The sequence below is a fragment of the Phytophthora cinnamomi genome, assembly GCF_018691715.1.
Source record: "Phytophthora cinnamomi strain GKB4 chromosome Unknown Contig120, whole genome shotgun sequence".
Lineage (NCBI taxonomy): Eukaryota > Oomycota > Peronosporomycetes > Peronosporales > Peronosporaceae > Phytophthora > Phytophthora cinnamomi.
In genome coordinates, this window is record NW_027151053.1 from 115,504 (window position 1) to 134,246 (window position 18,743).

Consider the following 18,743-nt stretch of genomic DNA (forward strand, 5'->3'; position numbering starts at 1 on the left):
AGCTTGGCGGTTATATCTCGACGGATTCGATCAACTAAAGGTAACGAGGCACCGATGTATTTTACAAGCCCTAGTCAGCTCGTCCTCACTTAGTTTACGCCGAGTGATTTTGAGGCGTTCCTGTAGGAGAAGCGCAAAAGTGTCAGTGTGGGGACGCTAAGTGAGGATCGCAGCGCAATCAAGGATCTCTATTGACCTCGCGAAATACCTCTTCTTGCAGCTTACGAGAAGGGAATGGCTACATTGTTTTCTTCGGCTACGAAACTCGATTAGACATTATTCAAAAGCAGGCACAAAAAATATTTAGGGTAGGAGTGGAGAACTTGCCTCTCCTAGCTTCGACTCGCAAGCGCAGAGTATCCGGGCTATCCCTCGGAACTCCGCTCTGCCTTCTAAGTGCTCGCGGAGCTTGCCATAATTGGACAAAATTCAGTGTATCTCCACTCATGAAAAGAGAGACTTTGTTGCACGCGAGAATTCCTACGTTTTTCATAGATAAGTGATTGGCGGCTTTGAGAACGAGTCAACCTTGGTCATCGCTGCGAACTAACTAGCCCAATGCGATAATGAGATACGAGTGCTAGGGAAACGGTTGGTACAACCATCACGTAAGATACGGGTTCGGTCGTGATCAGGGGCAGACAGCTTACGTGATGGTACAGCCATCACGTGCAACCATCACGTAAGCTGTTTGACCCTTGATCACGACACGGTCTAATAAGCTGGCTGTACAGTAGATACCGGCTGTGCGTTTTGTAATACGTTTGGGGGACTTCGTCACTGTCAACCTGAGGAATTTTCATAAATCAACCTTAAGCACTGAGATTTGTGAAAGTATTCATCGAAGGAAAATGTACTGGAATCAGTGCTTTGATGCATGTTAGTACTTAGTATTATCACAAACCTCTTTTAATATCTATGACACTATTATATGAGTGGGCGAGCACCGGGGCTCCATCACTACAGACCCGCGCCGAAACAAAGGAACCAACAGCACCAATGGTTCTACATGTAGTATCGAAATTAGTTTAAAGGTTGTTTTTGATATCGTTAACGATTTTACGTCCAGATACGATTATCATAGTAGCGAAAGATAACATGAAATTGAGGTTTAGTAAGCTGTGTACACCGTGCGCATTCTTCGAGCGCTATGTGCTGACATAACGGTCTTCATCACTTGGACACGCGCCTGTAGTGTCTGCATAGGGGAGCGGAGGGCGTGTTGCCCTCAGTGACGTTGCTTGTACAGAAAACACCCACAGAGAGGATGTGCACGGTACTATCCTTCAAACACATCACCATTTCGGCAACCAATTTATCAGTTCGTATTTACAAGTCCGCGGACATACCCGCCATAGTCGATAAACCTCTCCAGAAATCGACCAATTCTTTAGTAGGGAGCTTCGTGAATGTTAAAATGTAAATATTCTAGCGATAGTCATCAACCTATTTGGTATTCTACAGGATGCGCAGGATACAATTCATTTTCCAATAAATGGTACAGTTGTCACTTAATGTCGTGGCTCACGATAATGAAGCAGTCTTCTTGAGACTGAATATAAATAGCGAGGGCTTCAGATTTCTGTAGGCTGCATTTCGTGTGCAACGAGTTTGCTAAATCAACTTTTACTTATATCCACGACTGCGTGAATATAGCTGTGCCGCTGGGGTACGTCGTGATGATTTTGTGGTGCGACTGGATGACGATCAAGTTGTGGGTTTACAACAGGCGGTACCCGTACCGCGATATGGCGCACGCCTTCTTCGCAATGCAGCCTGTATAATGTAGGTGATGGTGATGGCAACAGCTCTGCGTGTATGTTGTCACCTATGCGTGAACCTCATTGCCACATGTGTACTGTAGTTCTGCACGATAAAGTATTATATCACAATCTAATACAGTAGTAGTATTACTTTTACCCATAACTTTTATTATAGGCAGTGGCTATATAGCCCGACTGGGGTGGAAGAGAAAGGCTTGAGGTGCCCGACAACGCCCGACCGATGCCCGACACTGCCCGACTAAAAAAAAGATTCAGTCCAGCATTCGTATGAATCGCCATGCATGTATACGTATATTCGGATGCGAAATACTTGGTGAGCTAAGCGATAAGTGACGCTCGGTAACACCCAACTACGATCTATTGAATGACAGATGATCCAGTACTATTGTAGTCAAATGTCTTACGAGTACTCCTTCCAAATGCAAACCCTTAATTCTGTTTTGCAGACCCGCAGTTATTTCGCTACGCAACCCACCCAGTTCCTTGTCCAATTATTGCGCTGAGCTATCATGTGTAGCGCACGTTTCACTAACCTTAAAAATGGTAAAGAGCAATGCAATTATCAACTTGTTGAAAGGGTTAACTAAGCGCACATGGCGATGTATCTGTAGCGCAGATACTGCAACTCCTTCCTGCTTAGCATGCTGAGCCCTTGGGTACCAACGAACGCCTCAAAAGCTAACAAAACGTATACTCCACAGTTGTATGAATCGACTTGGACGCCTAGATCGCTCTGATACTGATGCACGCGATATTTCCTCGGTGCGTAGTCTGGTAGTCGCGTTACCAGCTTCTCCGCGGTCGCTCGGACACTGATGCCGTAACTGGATCTCATGGGGTCGTAGATGGAAACGTCCTTCAGTTCCAAGTTCATCATAATGCCGCACCAATGTCTTTTACTGCAACACACAGGGATCAAAATTATCTCGTTCCTCTTTCCTGCGAAAACTTCGGAGAAAACACTGGTATCAATGTTTGTCCCTCCGCTCTCAACCGAACCGAGCAGGCTTGAATCAACTATGACCACATCGTTTCGCGCACGAAACAGCTTAGACATGACGATATTGATAGTATCGTCACTGAGTTGTGATTTTCCAACTAGGTCTAGGATCTCTGCCTGCAAAAACATATTAGTACGTGCTGTAGATAATTACCTTGTTGCCTACTCACCTGTGCCGAAAAACGACGGGTTGACTTAACCTTCGACGAGAGGTCCGTCTGCTGAACCACTTCAAAAGCAGCTGGCATCGAGAGTGTGAAAGCAATTTTGTCGATCCACGTTACAGCCTTCTCGATCAGTCGAATCACCTTCATTGCCCTGTGCCATTTCTTCATTTTCATGACGGAACTGGTTGCGTACACACCAACGCCTGGAATATCCAGCGCTATCTCATTTTCCTGTAATTCTCGCTGGCCCTGCTGCAGAGCCACGACCTTTTTCATGCACGTGACAATATGTTCGGGGCGCAGCATGCGTGTGATCGATTCAGGAGGTATCACAACCTTCGATTGTGATAGGTTTGATATCGCACGTGCAGTCGGTGTCTTGAACTTGAACCCGTAGTCTACCATCTAGAACTTGTTAACCACTTCTGCGGACGAGTCGTACGTTGCATCATTATGCAGTGCAGTGTCGACCGACACCAGACTAAGGTTAGATGCGTACAAATCTGAGTCGTCTTGCGCCGCGTTTGCAGCCTTAGTACGCTCAACCTTCCTTCCCTTGGCAGTAGTCTTCGGCCGCCCTCGGGATCTTGGAGGGCTTGAAATGACAAACGGTGTATCCCCCGTAGCTGTTGCTATCGTTCTTGATTCGTCCGATTCATTCCCGACTGTACCAGACTCGTCGCCGCCTATACCCGATTCACCCGATTCGTCCCCGACTGTACTCGACTGGTAATCCGACTGGCATGGAGTGGTTACCGATTCTTCCACGTTGACGGATGAATCCCCCGTAAGGGGACCTTCTCCAGCAACATCGGACGCGAGACCGGTAAGGAGTTCTGTGTACGCTTGAGGTTCCGTTAGAGGCAGGGATGTAACAGTACCTGTAACAGTATCTGTAGCAGTAACTGTAGCAGTATCTGTAGCTGTAACACCTCCTCGTGTCATTTCCACGTGCACCGCTTCACTTTGCGAGGCTGTTTGTTGAACGGGGCCTGCAAACTCTCCTCCCTTAAACCGACCGGCTACCTCTTGAAGATATTCCATCGCCTCTTTGTATTGTGCCATCCCAAGCCCAGCCATCGTGTCACAAATGGTGGAATCAATCGGTAACGCCTCTCGAAACTTGCGGTTTGAATCCCATGGTCTAGCTTGCGAGAATTGCACACTTCGTACCTCAAAAGGCTTTGGATCTGGTGCACCAATACTGGTACTAGAACTGCTGTCGAAAGCCAACCGCACCGTGGATATTATCCACCGTTTATTCAGCAACAGTGTTGGGATAACCGTCTCTTGACGCAACGCCTTGCGAAGATAAAACACGAGTCGGCATGGAAGCAATCTTGTACTCATGAACAAGCATGAACATTTCCAGTCGCGCTTCGTAACAGTGTATTCAGCGTTCGGTTCGTCCAAGGCTTCATCATCTACGGACGTGCTCTTGATAAAATACACACCGGGGCAGCCCTCGTAAAATTTGTACGATGCCGAGCCAAGAGCGTATGAATACTGGCCGTAAATAAGCTCGCAAGAATGTTCACTAACAATATTCGCAACCAAAGTCATCTCGCCATCGTAGTCTGGATGCTGCACATTCACATTCTTGTACATTTCCGCGAGAAACAGCCTTTCCTGTACAGACTGGTAGTACATGATAGATGCGATGCACTCATCAACCGCCATGAAGGAGTCCACCCACTCCTTCAGCTGCTTCCATGATGACTCCAGGCGATTATTAGTGTTGTTACCAAGAGTAACAGTATTCTGACGTCTGTGGGCACACCATAGCTCACGACAACTGTCCCAGTTTTTCCGGAAGTAGGCCACAAAGGGGTGCTCGTCACGAGGTCTGCAGCGACTCTCACCAGACTCGCTCCCGACTGCACCAGACTCGCTCCCGACTGCACCATATTCACGTTCAGACACTAGCAGTCCACTAGAAGAAGCGGCAGAGAATCCTATAGAGGCGAAATGCACCATGTACTGGAAGTGCTTGTCATACTCAGCTTCCGTTTTGGCATACACGAGCAAGCTCATAATGCCACCGAGTTGCTCTTTTTGAGCCTTAGAAAACCCGTAGTCAGCAGAAGCAATTTCTTCTCGAAGATACTTCAAAACGTGGAATTGGCACAAGAGAATCGTCACATCAGGAAACGAGGCTTCCAGCACTGACAGTTCAGCGAAGTCCTTGTCCACGAGTACACACCGAAGTCTGGACCACGCGGGATTATTGGCTTTGAACTCTTTAATGACGGTCAACAGAGTTTCATATCGTTCATTCTGAAGAAGTGCGTGTTGCACAAACTGTCCTTTGCCAAACGTGTCATGAGCCATGAACGAGAACACCTTGTACTTGGACCGGTTTGTGCCGTGCGTAACATCGATCAGCAACACCTCAGGAAACTGTTCATATAGAAGTCGCATGTGCTTGGTCTGGAGTGTGATACAGGTCGCAACTTTCTGTGAATGCAGCAATAAACGAAAGTTAAACCAAACGGGCATTGAAACATGGTTAAAGGGGAGGTTTTACCTTGTTCCCCACATCATCAAGAAAAACGCGGCCAATATTTCCTGTCGTGTCACCAAATTGCTTCATCCACTTCTTCAAGCGCTTGTCACTGGTGGTCGAGCCGTTTCGTTCTTCACGATCCTTTAACTTGCGAACAAGATTGTGAACGTCCTTCTGAGTAGGATCGCTATTGGAATGATCCTTTATGTGCTGAAGAATCTTGGATTTCTTGACGCCATTCTTTCGAAGCGTATCAACGGTCTGCATCGTGGTATCGTCAAGCACGACGCGGTTGGCTGGATGGGATCTGTAGGACTGAGATGTAAGTCCATCGTTGTGCTCCAATTGGCAACGGGTCAGGCGAACTGCAAACGTCTTATTCTCTGCGTCGACAATCTGGACGCATGCATTTATCTGTAGAATATCAATTTCAGTTAGAACCGCAATAAATACCCGACTGACCCCGATCCAACCCGACTGGAAGAAATTCATACCTGTGCTCGGCAGTCCTTTGCCCGCGTTTCTTGCCGTGGCCTCTTGGATGTAGCTCGAGACTTGTACTTGCCGGCGTGGGTGCACATGAATGTTCTCGAGTACTGCACCCACGAAGACGGTATTTTATCCGCCGTAGATTTGGACATGTCGATCCTTGTATTGCGCTGCGCGTCGGTCGTATTTGAACGAGCTCTGAAGATCTATCACAAGCGTAGATTAATAAGCCACAGCAAGCATACGTAGATTAACCGTTGAACTCAAACCATACCTGCAGGGTCTGCGCTTGATACGCAGCCAAATATTCATCAAACGCCTCCCGTGACGCAAACTGCAGCGTGTTTGGCGGTAAAGCCAATACAGAGCGGACACCACCTCCCTCACTGGTGCTGCTAGTAGATTCCTGCACGTCAGAAACACTCAACGTCTCTGACGACTCTCCTTCTACTGACTCGGCAGCACTCTCGGCGGTGGGGGGACCCAAGGCGTCGTCCTCGGAGGCCTCCGAAGCGCTGCTCTCGCTGACATCCACATCGCTCGGTGTAGACCCGTCCAGTGGCCGCTTCTGAGCGGCCCGCACGCGGAGATCCATCCCCCCCCCCCCTTCGCGAAGCCTTCTTTCCCGTCCGCTCAAAATTTTGTGGCTGCCAGACGCAGCCAACGGTATACACGGTATACGACTTACGGATGCAGCGCATCGGATAGGATCACATGATCGGTAGGAGTAGGTTAACTCAGTCGGGCTATATAGTCACTTTCTTTATTATAATACGCATCAACTGATTTGGAGCTGATACGAGCAATTATCACCATCTTTTAAGATGGTACCGTACTGTCGTAGTTGTTGGCGACATGCCAGGGACAAGGTTAGGTATAGATCTGCTAAGATTTATTAAACCTCTCCGTCAGACTTACCTAGATGATCGCTATTAAACATTCGGGAGATTGAAAAGCTAGTAGTATTAATTTCAATCTTAGACAGAGTCGGAATCGCTCCAACTGTAGTAGTTGTTGGCTATGTCGTCGTCGGACGTCAACTCTTCTTCGGCAATTATGTGGCAAGTACTCTAGTATCATGCTCTTATGACCGTAGTCAACTGCTACCCGGACGTCAACTCTTCTTCGGCAATTCTGCTGACAAGTACTCTAGTAGCATGCTCTTATGACCGTAGTCTACTGCTACCCGCTTGTACTTCTTTGGCTGCTTCCGTTTTCCCTTGATGCATGGCCTCCTCATCCGTAGAGTTGCTGTTGATAAAATGGCACCGACCATTTAGACTGAACCAAAGCTAAAATTAGCAGCTGCCATATGGTCTATTTCTACACATGTGATTGGCTCATTGGCCTTGTCGGCAAGGATTAAACGTCGCCAACAACTACGACAGTACGGTATTTAAAAAAAAATTTCAGTGCTTAAGGTTGAATTATGGAAATTCCTCCTGTCAACCTACAGTACAGTGCCAGCGGAACTCGAGCTGGAATTGTCGCGTGTACCAGCAAGTACTTCCATCATGACTCTTTGTGTCTGCACCGGTAACTCGGAATCGAATGGAAGCTCGCCTGTTGGAGCAGTACACACAGATGGTCAGGCGGACCAAACTATTCTCGGTCATCGGAACCCAAGCCCCGTTCATCTCGCCGTGTATTCGAGTACGTATCCAAATGCTTGACAAACCCAGCACCATCTCCTGACAAATTAAGGGCCGGTCTTAACTGCGCACCATGCGTGCCGTGCCTGCCAGAGGGTAGGGTAGTCAATAGTGCCATGCGATCTGGTTCGGACTAGATTGTGCCGTGCTATGGCGTGTCATCTCGGTCATATTTCACCACGCTCGGTAACTTGGCACCACCCGCATTTTCACGGGCCTGTTGATCAAATGCCGCGCAGCTCCTCCATTCGTATTGGTGCGTTCCCCGACCTTGTACTGCTCACTTATCTTTTGGCGAGGTCAAGGCAATGCAAGGCGACAAGATAGCTACTGTTGGCGCTGGGCAGGCAGCGGGCTTGGCTAGCGGAGTGCCAGCTGACGGCGAGACTTTGGCGTCGAAGCAGTCGTCTTCTGGGGAGGCCACCGACAAGGGCACGTGCTCGCATGCCGTGTCGGCGTTGTGGACGGTGGTGGACCCAGGGAAAACTACGCCTCCCACCTCCGATGATTATTCCCCTTGGACCGTGGAGCAACTTCGCCAGGAGTGCACCAGTCGAAAACTTCGACTCGGGAGGAAGGCATCCGTGGAAGAGCGGGTCAAACGTCTCCACCAGTTCGACGAGTTGCACCGCTCCATGGTTTCTGCAACTCTCGCATCTGCTGCTGGTGACTCGAGCGAATTTTCGGCGACTTCTGGAAGTATTCGCTTGTTGAACGTACTTTTCTCGGATATGTTTGCCCTGCGCTTTGCTCGGATCGGTGACAAGCCGCTGCGAGCACAGCTCGATGCTGGGGAGACCCACAGTAACTCAACCTTCTGGCGGGATGTTACGTCGGAGTTTAACACGAACCGGGCGGACTAAACGGGCTCTACAGTTCCGACGCTCGTTTTGAGGGCCTCGATGTGTCGGTTGTTATTATTCACGGAGCTGCCAAGCTGTACGACATGTGGAAAGACGTGAACAATCGATATTTGAAGGCGATGGCAAAGTTCACCAAGTCGGACGAGCATGGCGCTAATATTTTTGCCTTCTGCGTTGGTGCACTTGACACGTTCTATCCACGGGAGGGTTTGTCGGTGAAACATGATCTTACTAGTTTTGTGGACGGTGGGCTGCTCGAAGAGGATCAATTCGACTCGCTGAAGCGCGGACAGATCGGCTCAAGCAGCAAACAAACTTCGTAGCAAACGGCCTTCACGACGCAGCGCAGCGATACCGTTGAATCTGTTAACGCGCTCGCATCAGCTATTACTCCAGCTGAACCTACTATTATAGAAAAGTTGATGAGCTCGCACAAGCTCATCCAGCAAGTGGAGCGTCGCATGGAGGAACTGCAGGAGAGCGGGAAGAGTGACGCTGCTTTGCAGTGCAGCCTGGACATCTGTGACGAGGTCCGAGCCAATTCTAGACCAGGACCCATCAGTCAGAAGCCCAAACCCTATCACGTACCGGCCACATGTCACTTGAACCGTGGATATTGTTTTACTCAAGTCTGGTTTTTGTACATACTTCAAGTTGTGCTGTCTACATCTGGAAACTGAGCTCTGCGAACGTCGAGTTGCAGCGACCCCGGATCCCCAGGTCTGAGATTTGAATTTGGTATGGAGTCTGAGGTCTGAGAATCGCTCTAGAGACCACAGATCTGAGGTTACAGGCCTTGAATCGGACTCTAGGCGGAGAGCTGAGCCCTGGCCTTCTGGGTCTGTGATTTGAAGCCCCATGGTTGCTTAAGTCTCAGATCCCAGGTCTCAGATTGGTGACCTCACAGTTTGGAATGCCCGGAATTCTGATACCTGAGAGTGATGGCAAAAGTCTGAGACTTTGGGATTTGGAGTTCGGTCTGAGGTTTGCTTGTGGACCAGACCCTGAGATGTGCAGTCTGGGGTCTGGGAAGAGGGCGTGGCGTGCGGCGTCTGATTTAATCTCGGCTCTGGAGTGCCACAGCTGAGATATGGAGTCAACATCGTAATTTTGCCCCCAGCTCAGATTCCCAGCCTCAGAGTCCCAGAATTCGAGCCAGAATTGAGACATGTCAAATCGGTTGGACAGCCGGGATAAGGAATCAACATCGTATTTTTGCTCGCAGCTCGGGTTTTCAGCCCGGCAGTCCCTCAACTTGTGCCAAAACTGAGACACGGTGATTGTGGGCGCAAGTTGGTGTCCGGATGCACGATGTTCGTAAGGATAAGTGGCAACTGGTGAAAGACAGCTGACGTTCTGAGCCTGGGACGTGACTAAAAGCCTACGGCGTGCCTACAGGGCCTAAAGTGCGACTTCGTGGTCTCGCATATGAAGTGGGTACACAAGTGATGGCTACATTGCCGGTCTGGGAGCTGCGGTAGTTGCTCTTTGGAGTTGGCGGTTGCCACTTGGAAGGTCACTCTGAAGGGTCGCCCCGTTGTGGCTTTTCGGCCCCTGGTGTCAGGCACACAAGATTCGGCCTGACCAGTCGCCCATGGATCTGGGCCAACGGGAGCCACAGGATCTTGGCGTCATCCGGATTACACCTGATTTGTACCCAGAGTAATCAGTGTAATCGGGTGATAACAGACCAAGTCCGCCCAATCCCGGCCACAAGATCCTGGCGTAATCAGGATATCACTGATTTGCACCCAGGTGTAATCGGTGTAATCAAGTGATGACTGACCCAGACAGGCCAATGGAAGGACGCCAAGGCAGCGACGCGCATTCACGGGCGCCGCCAAGCCAGTAGCTTAGTGGGTGTCTCACCCTTGTTCAAGGTGTACCCAGGAGATGTTTGCACCTTTACTTGATAGGCCCTTTGTATGTGCATGTGCATGATAATAATCAGAGTTTGTTTTGCCCCGAAGACCACAAGCTGCGGAGTTCGTCTTGCGCCGACGGGCGTGTTGCTTCACAGGGACCAAGTCCCTGCCCTTGGCGGCGCGTGCAAGGACAAGTGGAGTCGCTACGAGTGTTCTACGGTCAAGCTCAGCTAACTCCAAATAAATTCAAGTTCAACAACCAAGCCTTTTGTGTTTCGGCCCGGTTTGCCTCCGTTGTTGTATTTCCACACGCGGGACATTGGTTTTACTGGGGTTTCGTGCTGGTTGGCTGGTTTCCTGGCGGTGCTTCATATTTTCGGGCGGAAGGTGCTCCGCTCTGAGGTTTCGGCAGAGCAACACCTGGGATAGTGGTTTCTGGGGTTGCTAGTGGTATCCGTGCGGCGCGAATAGTCTGGGATAGAGGTTCCCAGCTTCGCTGTGTCGCCTACATCAAGGCGTGGTGCGCGGAAGTCCCAGGGTGCAGAGCGAGAACCCTGGATCAAGGCAGGCTCAGACCGAGCCAACTCTCGGGGCCACTCTGGTCTGAGGGGCGAGTGAAGACCGTTGTGCGGCTCTCAGTCTGAGCCGCCGGAGGAAGTGTCGTGACTGGTAGCGACTCGAAGCCGGAGTCGCGGAGCAAGGAGGAGGCTGTTAAGGCCCAGAATCCAAGGGCCCGAGAAGAGAAGTGGACTAAGTGTGTGTGGAGTGAACGTGTTTATATTCAAGAAAACGGGGCACAGCGGACTCAGCACGTGCGTACAAGGGCCTTCCAAGCAAGGAGCAAGCTTCGTCTGGGGGCATCTGGGAACTGTCGAGTTCGGAGGCAGCTGGTGTGGCCGACACAAGTCTGGGCCCACAGCGTAGCCTTAGGAAGAACCAAGTCAAGGGATTGCAAGAGTGAGGAACACACGCCTCACCCAGCTTGGGATCTGAGATTTAATCTCAGATTCTGAGTTGAGTGGTCTGAGATCGAGGTCTAGCCGCGAGGCTATTCCCTGATTTTGGAGCCCGCATCGCCACACATCTACCGTTCGAAGCTTACGAAACTGGAGGCTGCATTTTATGATGAAGTGTAGTTAAATTCGATGGTAGCGACTTCGAATTTGTCGTAACAGGCATTAATGAACTCATCCTACGCCAAACCACGTTGTTCCTTTGCAGCCCTCTGGATATTATACGCTGGCCGGAGACGATTTAACTTGCGCAGCTTGTACACGTAAGCGTTACGGAGCAGCTCTGACTCCGACGTCTGCTCTGGATACTCTTGCGTTGAAGCATACATCGGGTGGTAAACGGACATATCGTCTATTCCAACTGATAAGTCTCATCTATCAGGAGCAGGCTTGGTAGCTAGCGTAGCAGCTATATCCACGTCGTCATCGACATCACCTCCATTTTCCTCAACAAACCGCTCATCAATGCAATAATTGTGCAAGATGCACGCAACATGCGCAACTTTCCCGATGCTTTTCACGTTAACTCGAAGCGGAGCCTTGAAGATTCTCCACTTATTTTCCAGCAGGCCAAACGCCATCTCAACCCTGATGCGCAGTTGGCTTAAGTGGAAGTTAAAGTTATCCCGGTATGAACGTGTCGGCTTGGGTTGACTTGCTACTTGCGGCTTGGTATACGGCGTCAACAGCTTGTTGCTGTTTGAATAGGCGTTATCACCAACTAGAAAAAAGCCCTTCGGGGAAATCCTCCACCATTCTAGACAATTCCCACCTCATAAATGCCAGTGCATCTCCCATGCCACCAGGGCTAGCACTTGACACCGCGGTAAAACGGCTGTGATGGTCTACACACGCTTGGACATTGACTCCATAGCATTGGTAGTGTCCTGAAAAGAAACTCGACACGCGATTAACTTCATCACAACCAGGAACTTGAATACAGCACAGCCATCCATCGATTGCACCCACGCAGCCTACCAAAACAGGATCCTCTACCAAACCAGCAAAAGCGGCAGCAGATTTGCGTAGCTCGTAACCGGATTTAGGAAAACATAGTTGTAGCTCGTCATGTGCTTCAATTACTCCATCACCTGATGAAGTGTGCTGAAAAACGCAGACTTGCTCGCACCAGAGAGCATCCGTACTGGGTGAAACGAATACCCCGCGAGCCCCGAAATGAACATTTGTAGTTTGTTGACGGGAGTGAGCGACTCTGCTCCCCCTGTCCGTCGACGTGACTGCGCTTCGTCAACGCGAAGGCTGGGAGCCGGCAACTGGAGCAGCTTCTCAAATGATCTGAACGACATCCGATAGTACTGCCGGAACTGGCCCTCGTTCAGCAGTAACTGCGAGTGGTGACACCAGTTTAAACGCGTTCATTCCAAGCATGGCTCGCGTCCGTCGTCTTCGGCTAACAGCAGCACGCAGGTCACCGCCACGACGAGCTTCACAGCAATCCCTCGATCCATCGCTCGCGAAAACGAGATTGGTGCGCGTGTGGAAAGATACAGCAGCCGGCGGCCGTAAATTACGGCGTGGCACATGTGTGACACGTGGCATTTACATTTACCATGGCATTTTGAAGTGCAATCCGTGGCCAAGTGCCATCCGTGGCACTTCGGTGGCACCGTGAACCCTAACCACAGTTGAGATCAGCCAATCATATTTAATGTGGCACGGAATTCGTGCCATGGCGCGAAGTTAAGACCGGCCCTAAGGGCCACGACAACATGCATGGCCTAAGGCCGGTTCTCAACCGAGGCGGACGCATGCGTTTTCGGACACTTTGTGATCTGATTGGTTAACAGGACGTTACAAAAATGATACTGCACAACTCATGCGTTGGCAAGCGTTAACTACTTTTGGCCAATCAGTGCACTGCATTATTTGCATTCCCCCTCACAGCACTCCCCCTCCTCTGACATGGCGTCGGTCCGACTTCAACGTGCTTCTCCCCCGCGCTTCACCCCCACCGCAAGGTAACGGCGTCGTTGGAAAGCTGAAGATGAGCTGTGCGGCCTTCTGGTTTGTTTGGTAGCCATCAAGCGACACCAAGCAGCACGAAAAAAAAATTCAACAGTTCGAGAGCGGATTTCGTGGCGAGTGCATGCTTCTACGCTACTTAGAGATTCAGCTTTCAAGAGATACTACAGGGGCTTGGTAGGTTGGACCAGCTTCGCTCCCCATTGCCGGACGGGGGAGTCTTGGTCAGCGCTTCAGATATTGTTGAGTCGTGAACCACACGTAGATCACACAGAGTAACAGTACAATGATTGGATAATATTGATCAAACACTGGGCCAATCAAATTTGGTCAGTTTCATTCTCAACCGAGCATACGGGGTAGGGCACGCATGTAACGCACGCGTCGAGAAAAACGCTTCGGTTGAGAACCGGCCTAAGTCAGCAAAAACCCGCCAAACAAACCAGCTAGTCATAATTTTGCAGTGCTACGTACGAAGATAGCGAACCGTGTCGACACCACGTTTCGCAAATCCAGCTCCGGCGACACCTTCTTGAGTCCATAGGATCAACCTTCGTGCCACAGTTTTCAGGCTAGTGTGGCACGAAGGTCGTCCTGCGTGATCGATGTTGGCCGTCTCCAAGGAGAACGCGTCCAGACAGGCACGCATGATATTTGTGGGCGGCCATGGCGTTCTGAACCAAGTGGTGGATGAGCTGCCCAAGAGCTCAGTGCCGTCTCGTTCCATTCTCAGGCGCGACGAGTCCAAATCAGGACTGCAGGCATTTGAGGCCCGCGACGTCAAGTTCCTCAAGCTCTTGTACGACGGCCACGGCGGCCTCGATAATGCGCAGCCCGGCAGTGAGGTGGCCGTGACCACCATGTACGACTTCCACACGGGCGTGCAGAAGGCCATCGTGCCCGCGGCCAAGGCGGCCGGCATCCAGCTCTTCGTACCCACTGCGCCCGTGACGGGATCCCTGAACACGTACAAGAAGGAGGTGCTGGACGTGCTCAAGCAGCACCACCTGCTCCTCACTATCTTCAACGCGGCGTCGCCGCCGAATTTCTGGCGCTACACTTTGACTGCCACTAGGACGAGGGCAGACAACGGCCATCGCTGCACATCGAGAGGATGGTCTTCCTCACGACCATCTTCGAGGAGGGGCGCGGCGTTCCGGAGGTATCGGCAACTACGTCACAGACTGGAACCCTGCCAAGTACTGCACGAGATTCCATCTACCGCGTAAAGCGAGGTGACCTGTGATCGCTGATGTTGCAGGCATTCAGAACAATGAACGAAAAAAAGGTTTTGTTTTTCACTGGAATTCGGAGGAATCAGAATTCCATCGCTGTGGTATTAAAATAAATATAAAATATTCTTCTCCATCAGCGCTACGCACTACTTGACGAGAAATGCTGCAAGTTGACCCGCGCCTTGAACAAACCAAACCAATCAAAGTGCAAACTATTGGTTCGAAGTTATATTTCACGACCGTTGAACCAATTCTAGCCGTTGCTTTGGTTTGAACGTTACCAGACCAACGCTCTTGAGACTTTCCTGAGGTTTGGGGTTTCGTGGTTTGGGGTTGAGCATAAGCTGCAACCGATGGTTTGCTTTTTCCGCTGCCTGGTTGGTCAATAAGGCTCTCTGTACTCCAAGCGGGCTCGCTTCAAGGCCGCGCCCAAGCAAGCGGCATATCTTACAGCTTTCGTTTTGACGGCGGCTATTGTCTTCGATGGCGGTGAGCATCTCACCCTGTTACAGCTTTCGTTTTGACTGCGCCCCTTGTGCTTCGTGGACAGTTTCAAATCGAGTTTTTTTTTTTGCAGTCTGGTGGTTTGCTTTGGTTTGATGCGTTTCTATCGGTTCGAACCACTTCGAACCAATCCACGAAACCGTTTCGAACCTGGTTCATTGGTAATTTTGGTTTGGTTTGTTCTAGGCGTGAGTTGACCTCAACGACAAGCAATGTCGTTCTTCTTGATCGAAATGTTATCTCGATGACGTGCCCATGCGCACGGGGATGAATACAGTGAGGGGCTTACAGAATTCATGACCATGCTTATGACTCACCACTGCAATCTGTATCAATGCCAGCAGCTGCACTTTGCTACATGGTGTCCCCAGCCGAGTCGCGGACGACCTAGTTAACGAAATGCTAAACACAGGTGTAAATATAATTGTTCGTAGATTTTGAGAAGGCCATCCACTTATGCCGGATAGACTTACCTGCCCCAGACTTCATGTTCTGGCTCCGCCCTTGCGTACACCCGCCAAAGGTTGACGTTCGACGTCCGCATCGGGTCCCTGGAGGGAATCGACGGCTTGCAGGCAACGTCGTGACAATAACTCGCTGGTAGCAGCTGGTTGTTTCTTGTTCGCCGGTTGCTTCCGGTTCGAAAACCTCCGGTAACTTCTTCGTAATTAAATTAATCCTACACTTTGCGGACCTGGAGCCGTCGCTGCGATCCAAGCCTCGCGCCACCCAGGCGACACTTTCATTTTGGAAGCTTGAGGACGTCGGTCGAGGAGAGAGCGAGCAGAGCGAGCGCGATCTGAGAGGCCGAGACCAAGTTTACCATGCCGGGATCATTCAACCGAGACTCGCATCCTCGGTTGTCGTCCGCCGACATCGTCGCGGTGACGACCGAGATGCGGCTGCGCCAACAGGGGCGGAAGAACAGAAGCACCAAAGCGACGCGAGAAACGGACGACGCCAAGCGCGAACTCGTCATGACGGAGCACAAGCAGAGCCCCGCCGAGATCTTCGCGGACCTCGGGTCCGACCCCGTCAATGTGAGTTGCTGCTAGAACGCAACCAAACTCTTGTGCAAAACCTTTTCGCTGACTCTAGTTTTGTGGATGAGAACTGCAGGGTATGACCACCCACGACGTGCAGAGACGCCAGAAGGCCGAGGGGTTGAACCGGTTGACGTCTCCGAAGCAAACTCCGGAGATCGTCAAGTACTTTCGAGAGCTGACGGGTTCGTTCAGCATGATGCTGTGGGCTGGAGGTGTTTTGTGTATCTTCCCCGGCGGCCTGCAGGGTGATCCCACCAACCTGTTCCTGGGTATTGTGTTTTTCCTGGTCGTCATCGTCACGGGCACGTTTTCGTACTTCCAGAGCGCCAAGTCTTCCAACCTCATGGAGTCATTTAAGCAAATGATGCCGACGGTCACGATGGTGATCAGAGAGGGAAAGTCGCAGAAGGTCGAGGCTTCGCAGCTTGTCCGAGGAGATATCATTCTTCTCGAGGGCGGTGACAAGGTGCCTGCTGATATCCGCGTGTTGGAGTGCTCTGATGATCTCACGGTGGACAACTCGTGTCTTACTGGTCAGCCGGAGCCGTTGAAGCGAATTCCTGATTGCACAGATGAAAACCCGCTCGAGACTAAAAACTTGTGCTTTTTCGGTACTTTCATCCCGCAAGGCTCAGGTAAGGGCGTCGTGGTTCGAATTGGAGACAAAACTGTCATGGGACGCATCGCAAAGCTAGCGACGACGACTGGGCAGAACATGACGCCGATGGCGCGCGAGATTAACCACTTCGTCCACATCATTGCGATTGTTGCCGTGGCTATTGGAGTCATCTACTTCATCATCGGCATCTTCGTCAAAACCGACATTGTCACGACCGTGGTCTTCATGATCGGTATTATGGTGACGAACATCCCTGAAGGTCTTCTTGTGACGGTCACGGTGTGTCTGAGTCTTGCTGCGAACCGTATGGCGCACAAGTCGGTGCTGGTCAAGAATCTTGAGGGTGTCGAAACGTTGGGCTCAGCGAGCTGCATCTGCTCCGACAAAACGGGTACTCTTACCCAGAATGTCATGACAGTTGCTCACGTGGTGTACGACAACAAGATCTTCGATGCGGAGTGCTCCATTACGCCTGTGGGAAACTACGACCTGAATTCTCCGTCGTTCAAGGCGCTGCAGCGATGCGCAACGTTGTGCAACAACGCTGTGTTTGACGAAGACTCCAAGTATGAGAAAGTGGTTGGGCCTGACGGTTTGTCTACCCGCGGAAAGCACAAACCGTTCAAGGCGACTGTGTCGATGGGAAACGGAGTAACGATGGAGAAGGTTGCTTGGGAAACAATTGGTGATGCATCCGAATCTGCCATGATCGAGTTCTGCCACGGCAAGAAGGACATCGTTGAGTATCGTGAGAAAAACTCGAAAATCAAGGATATTCCGTTCAATTCTAAGAACAAGTACCAGCTATCGCTGCACAAGCAGGATAATGACGACAGCAAACCACTTTTGATGGTGATGAAAGGGGCCCCCGAACGAATTACAGCGCGTTGCGGGATGGTTCTTATAGGAGGTGAGGAAGTCGAGATGACCCCGGAACGTCTTGCCGAAGTGGAGGCTGCTCAGGTAGCCTTGTCCAAGAAAGGCATGCGGGTTCTTGGATTTGCTCAAAAAATCCTTGACCCTAACCTTTACCCGGCCCACTACGAGTTCAGCACGGGTAACCCCAACTTCCCGCTCGGTGAGAAGGAAGTTGACTATGAGGTGACGCCAAAGCCCGACCCGAAGGTGGAGGAACCCCTGTGTTTTATCGGTTTGATGGCGCTGATTGACCCTCCGCGTCCCGAGGTCCCGATCGCCGTGGCGAAATGCAAGACGGCCGGAATTCGTGTGATTATGGTCACTGGTGATCACCCGATCACGGCTAAAGCCATTGCGCACAAGGTTGGGATTCTGTGTGGGCCTACCTTCGAGGACATTGAAGAGGAAAATAACGAGCGAGGGCTTCGACAAGGTGACAACGGATGGATTGACCCGAGCACTGCACCTGCGATCGTTGTCCCCGGATGGACTATCAGTTTGGACACCCCAGTAGAGGAATGGGATCGCATTTTGGACCACAGGCAAATTGTGTTCGCACGAACGTCACCGCAGCAGAAGCTGATTATCGTGGAGAACTGCCAGCGCCGAAAGGAAATTGTTGCTGTGACGGGTGACGGTGTGAATGACTTGCCTGCACTGAAGAAGGCTGATATTGGTATCGCCATGGGGATAATGGGATCTGCTGTATCGAAGGAAGCCGCCGATATGATTTTGCTTGACGATAACTTCGCCTCGATCGTGTGTGGTGTTGAGGAAGGGCGCATTGTGACGTGGACGTCCGTCTGCCAATGAGATGACAGAGGACTCCCACGTCAATTGCTAATGCATACCTTTCTGTTTACGCTGTACAGCGTAATAAAACATTGCATGGTTTATATTCGTTACATGCTATCCTACTGGTCAATATCAAGAATAATCATGATTATGGGACGCATAAACATGGAGTTTCATGCGACCTCATTGGCTAAAAATCCTTGAGATGTGCAAGAATCAAGTTTTCGAGCCGAACTTTTGATTATGGGACGCGAGTCGCATATTTGGATCAAGCTACGTTTTGGATTAGTAGATTTTCATTGGT

The 18,743-nt window shown here is 50.7% G+C and overlaps 2 protein-coding genes across 2 annotated transcripts; both read left to right on the plus strand.

The window, feature by feature from the left end:
- Window positions 1-7,906: 7,906 nt before the first annotated feature.
- On the plus strand, window positions 7,907-8,461 carry IUM83_08881 (uncharacterized protein; the record flags this gene model as incomplete). The annotated part of the gene is made up of 1 exon (XM_067933278.1): window positions 7,907-8,461. The coding sequence occupies one exon, from the start codon at window positions 7,907-7,909 to the stop codon at window positions 8,459-8,461; it is 555 nt and encodes a 184-aa protein (XP_067780998.1).
- Window positions 8,462-15,885: 7,424 nt separating this feature from the next.
- IUM83_08882 (Sodium/potassium-transporting ATPase subunit alpha) lies at window positions 15,886-18,457 on the plus strand (the record flags this gene model as incomplete). The annotated part of the gene is made up of 2 exons (XM_067933279.1): window positions 15,886-16,101; window positions 16,181-18,457. The coding sequence occupies 2 exons, from the start codon at window positions 15,886-15,888 to the stop codon at window positions 18,455-18,457; spliced, it is 2,493 nt and encodes an 830-aa protein (XP_067780954.1).
- Window positions 18,458-18,743: the final 286 nt, after the last annotated feature.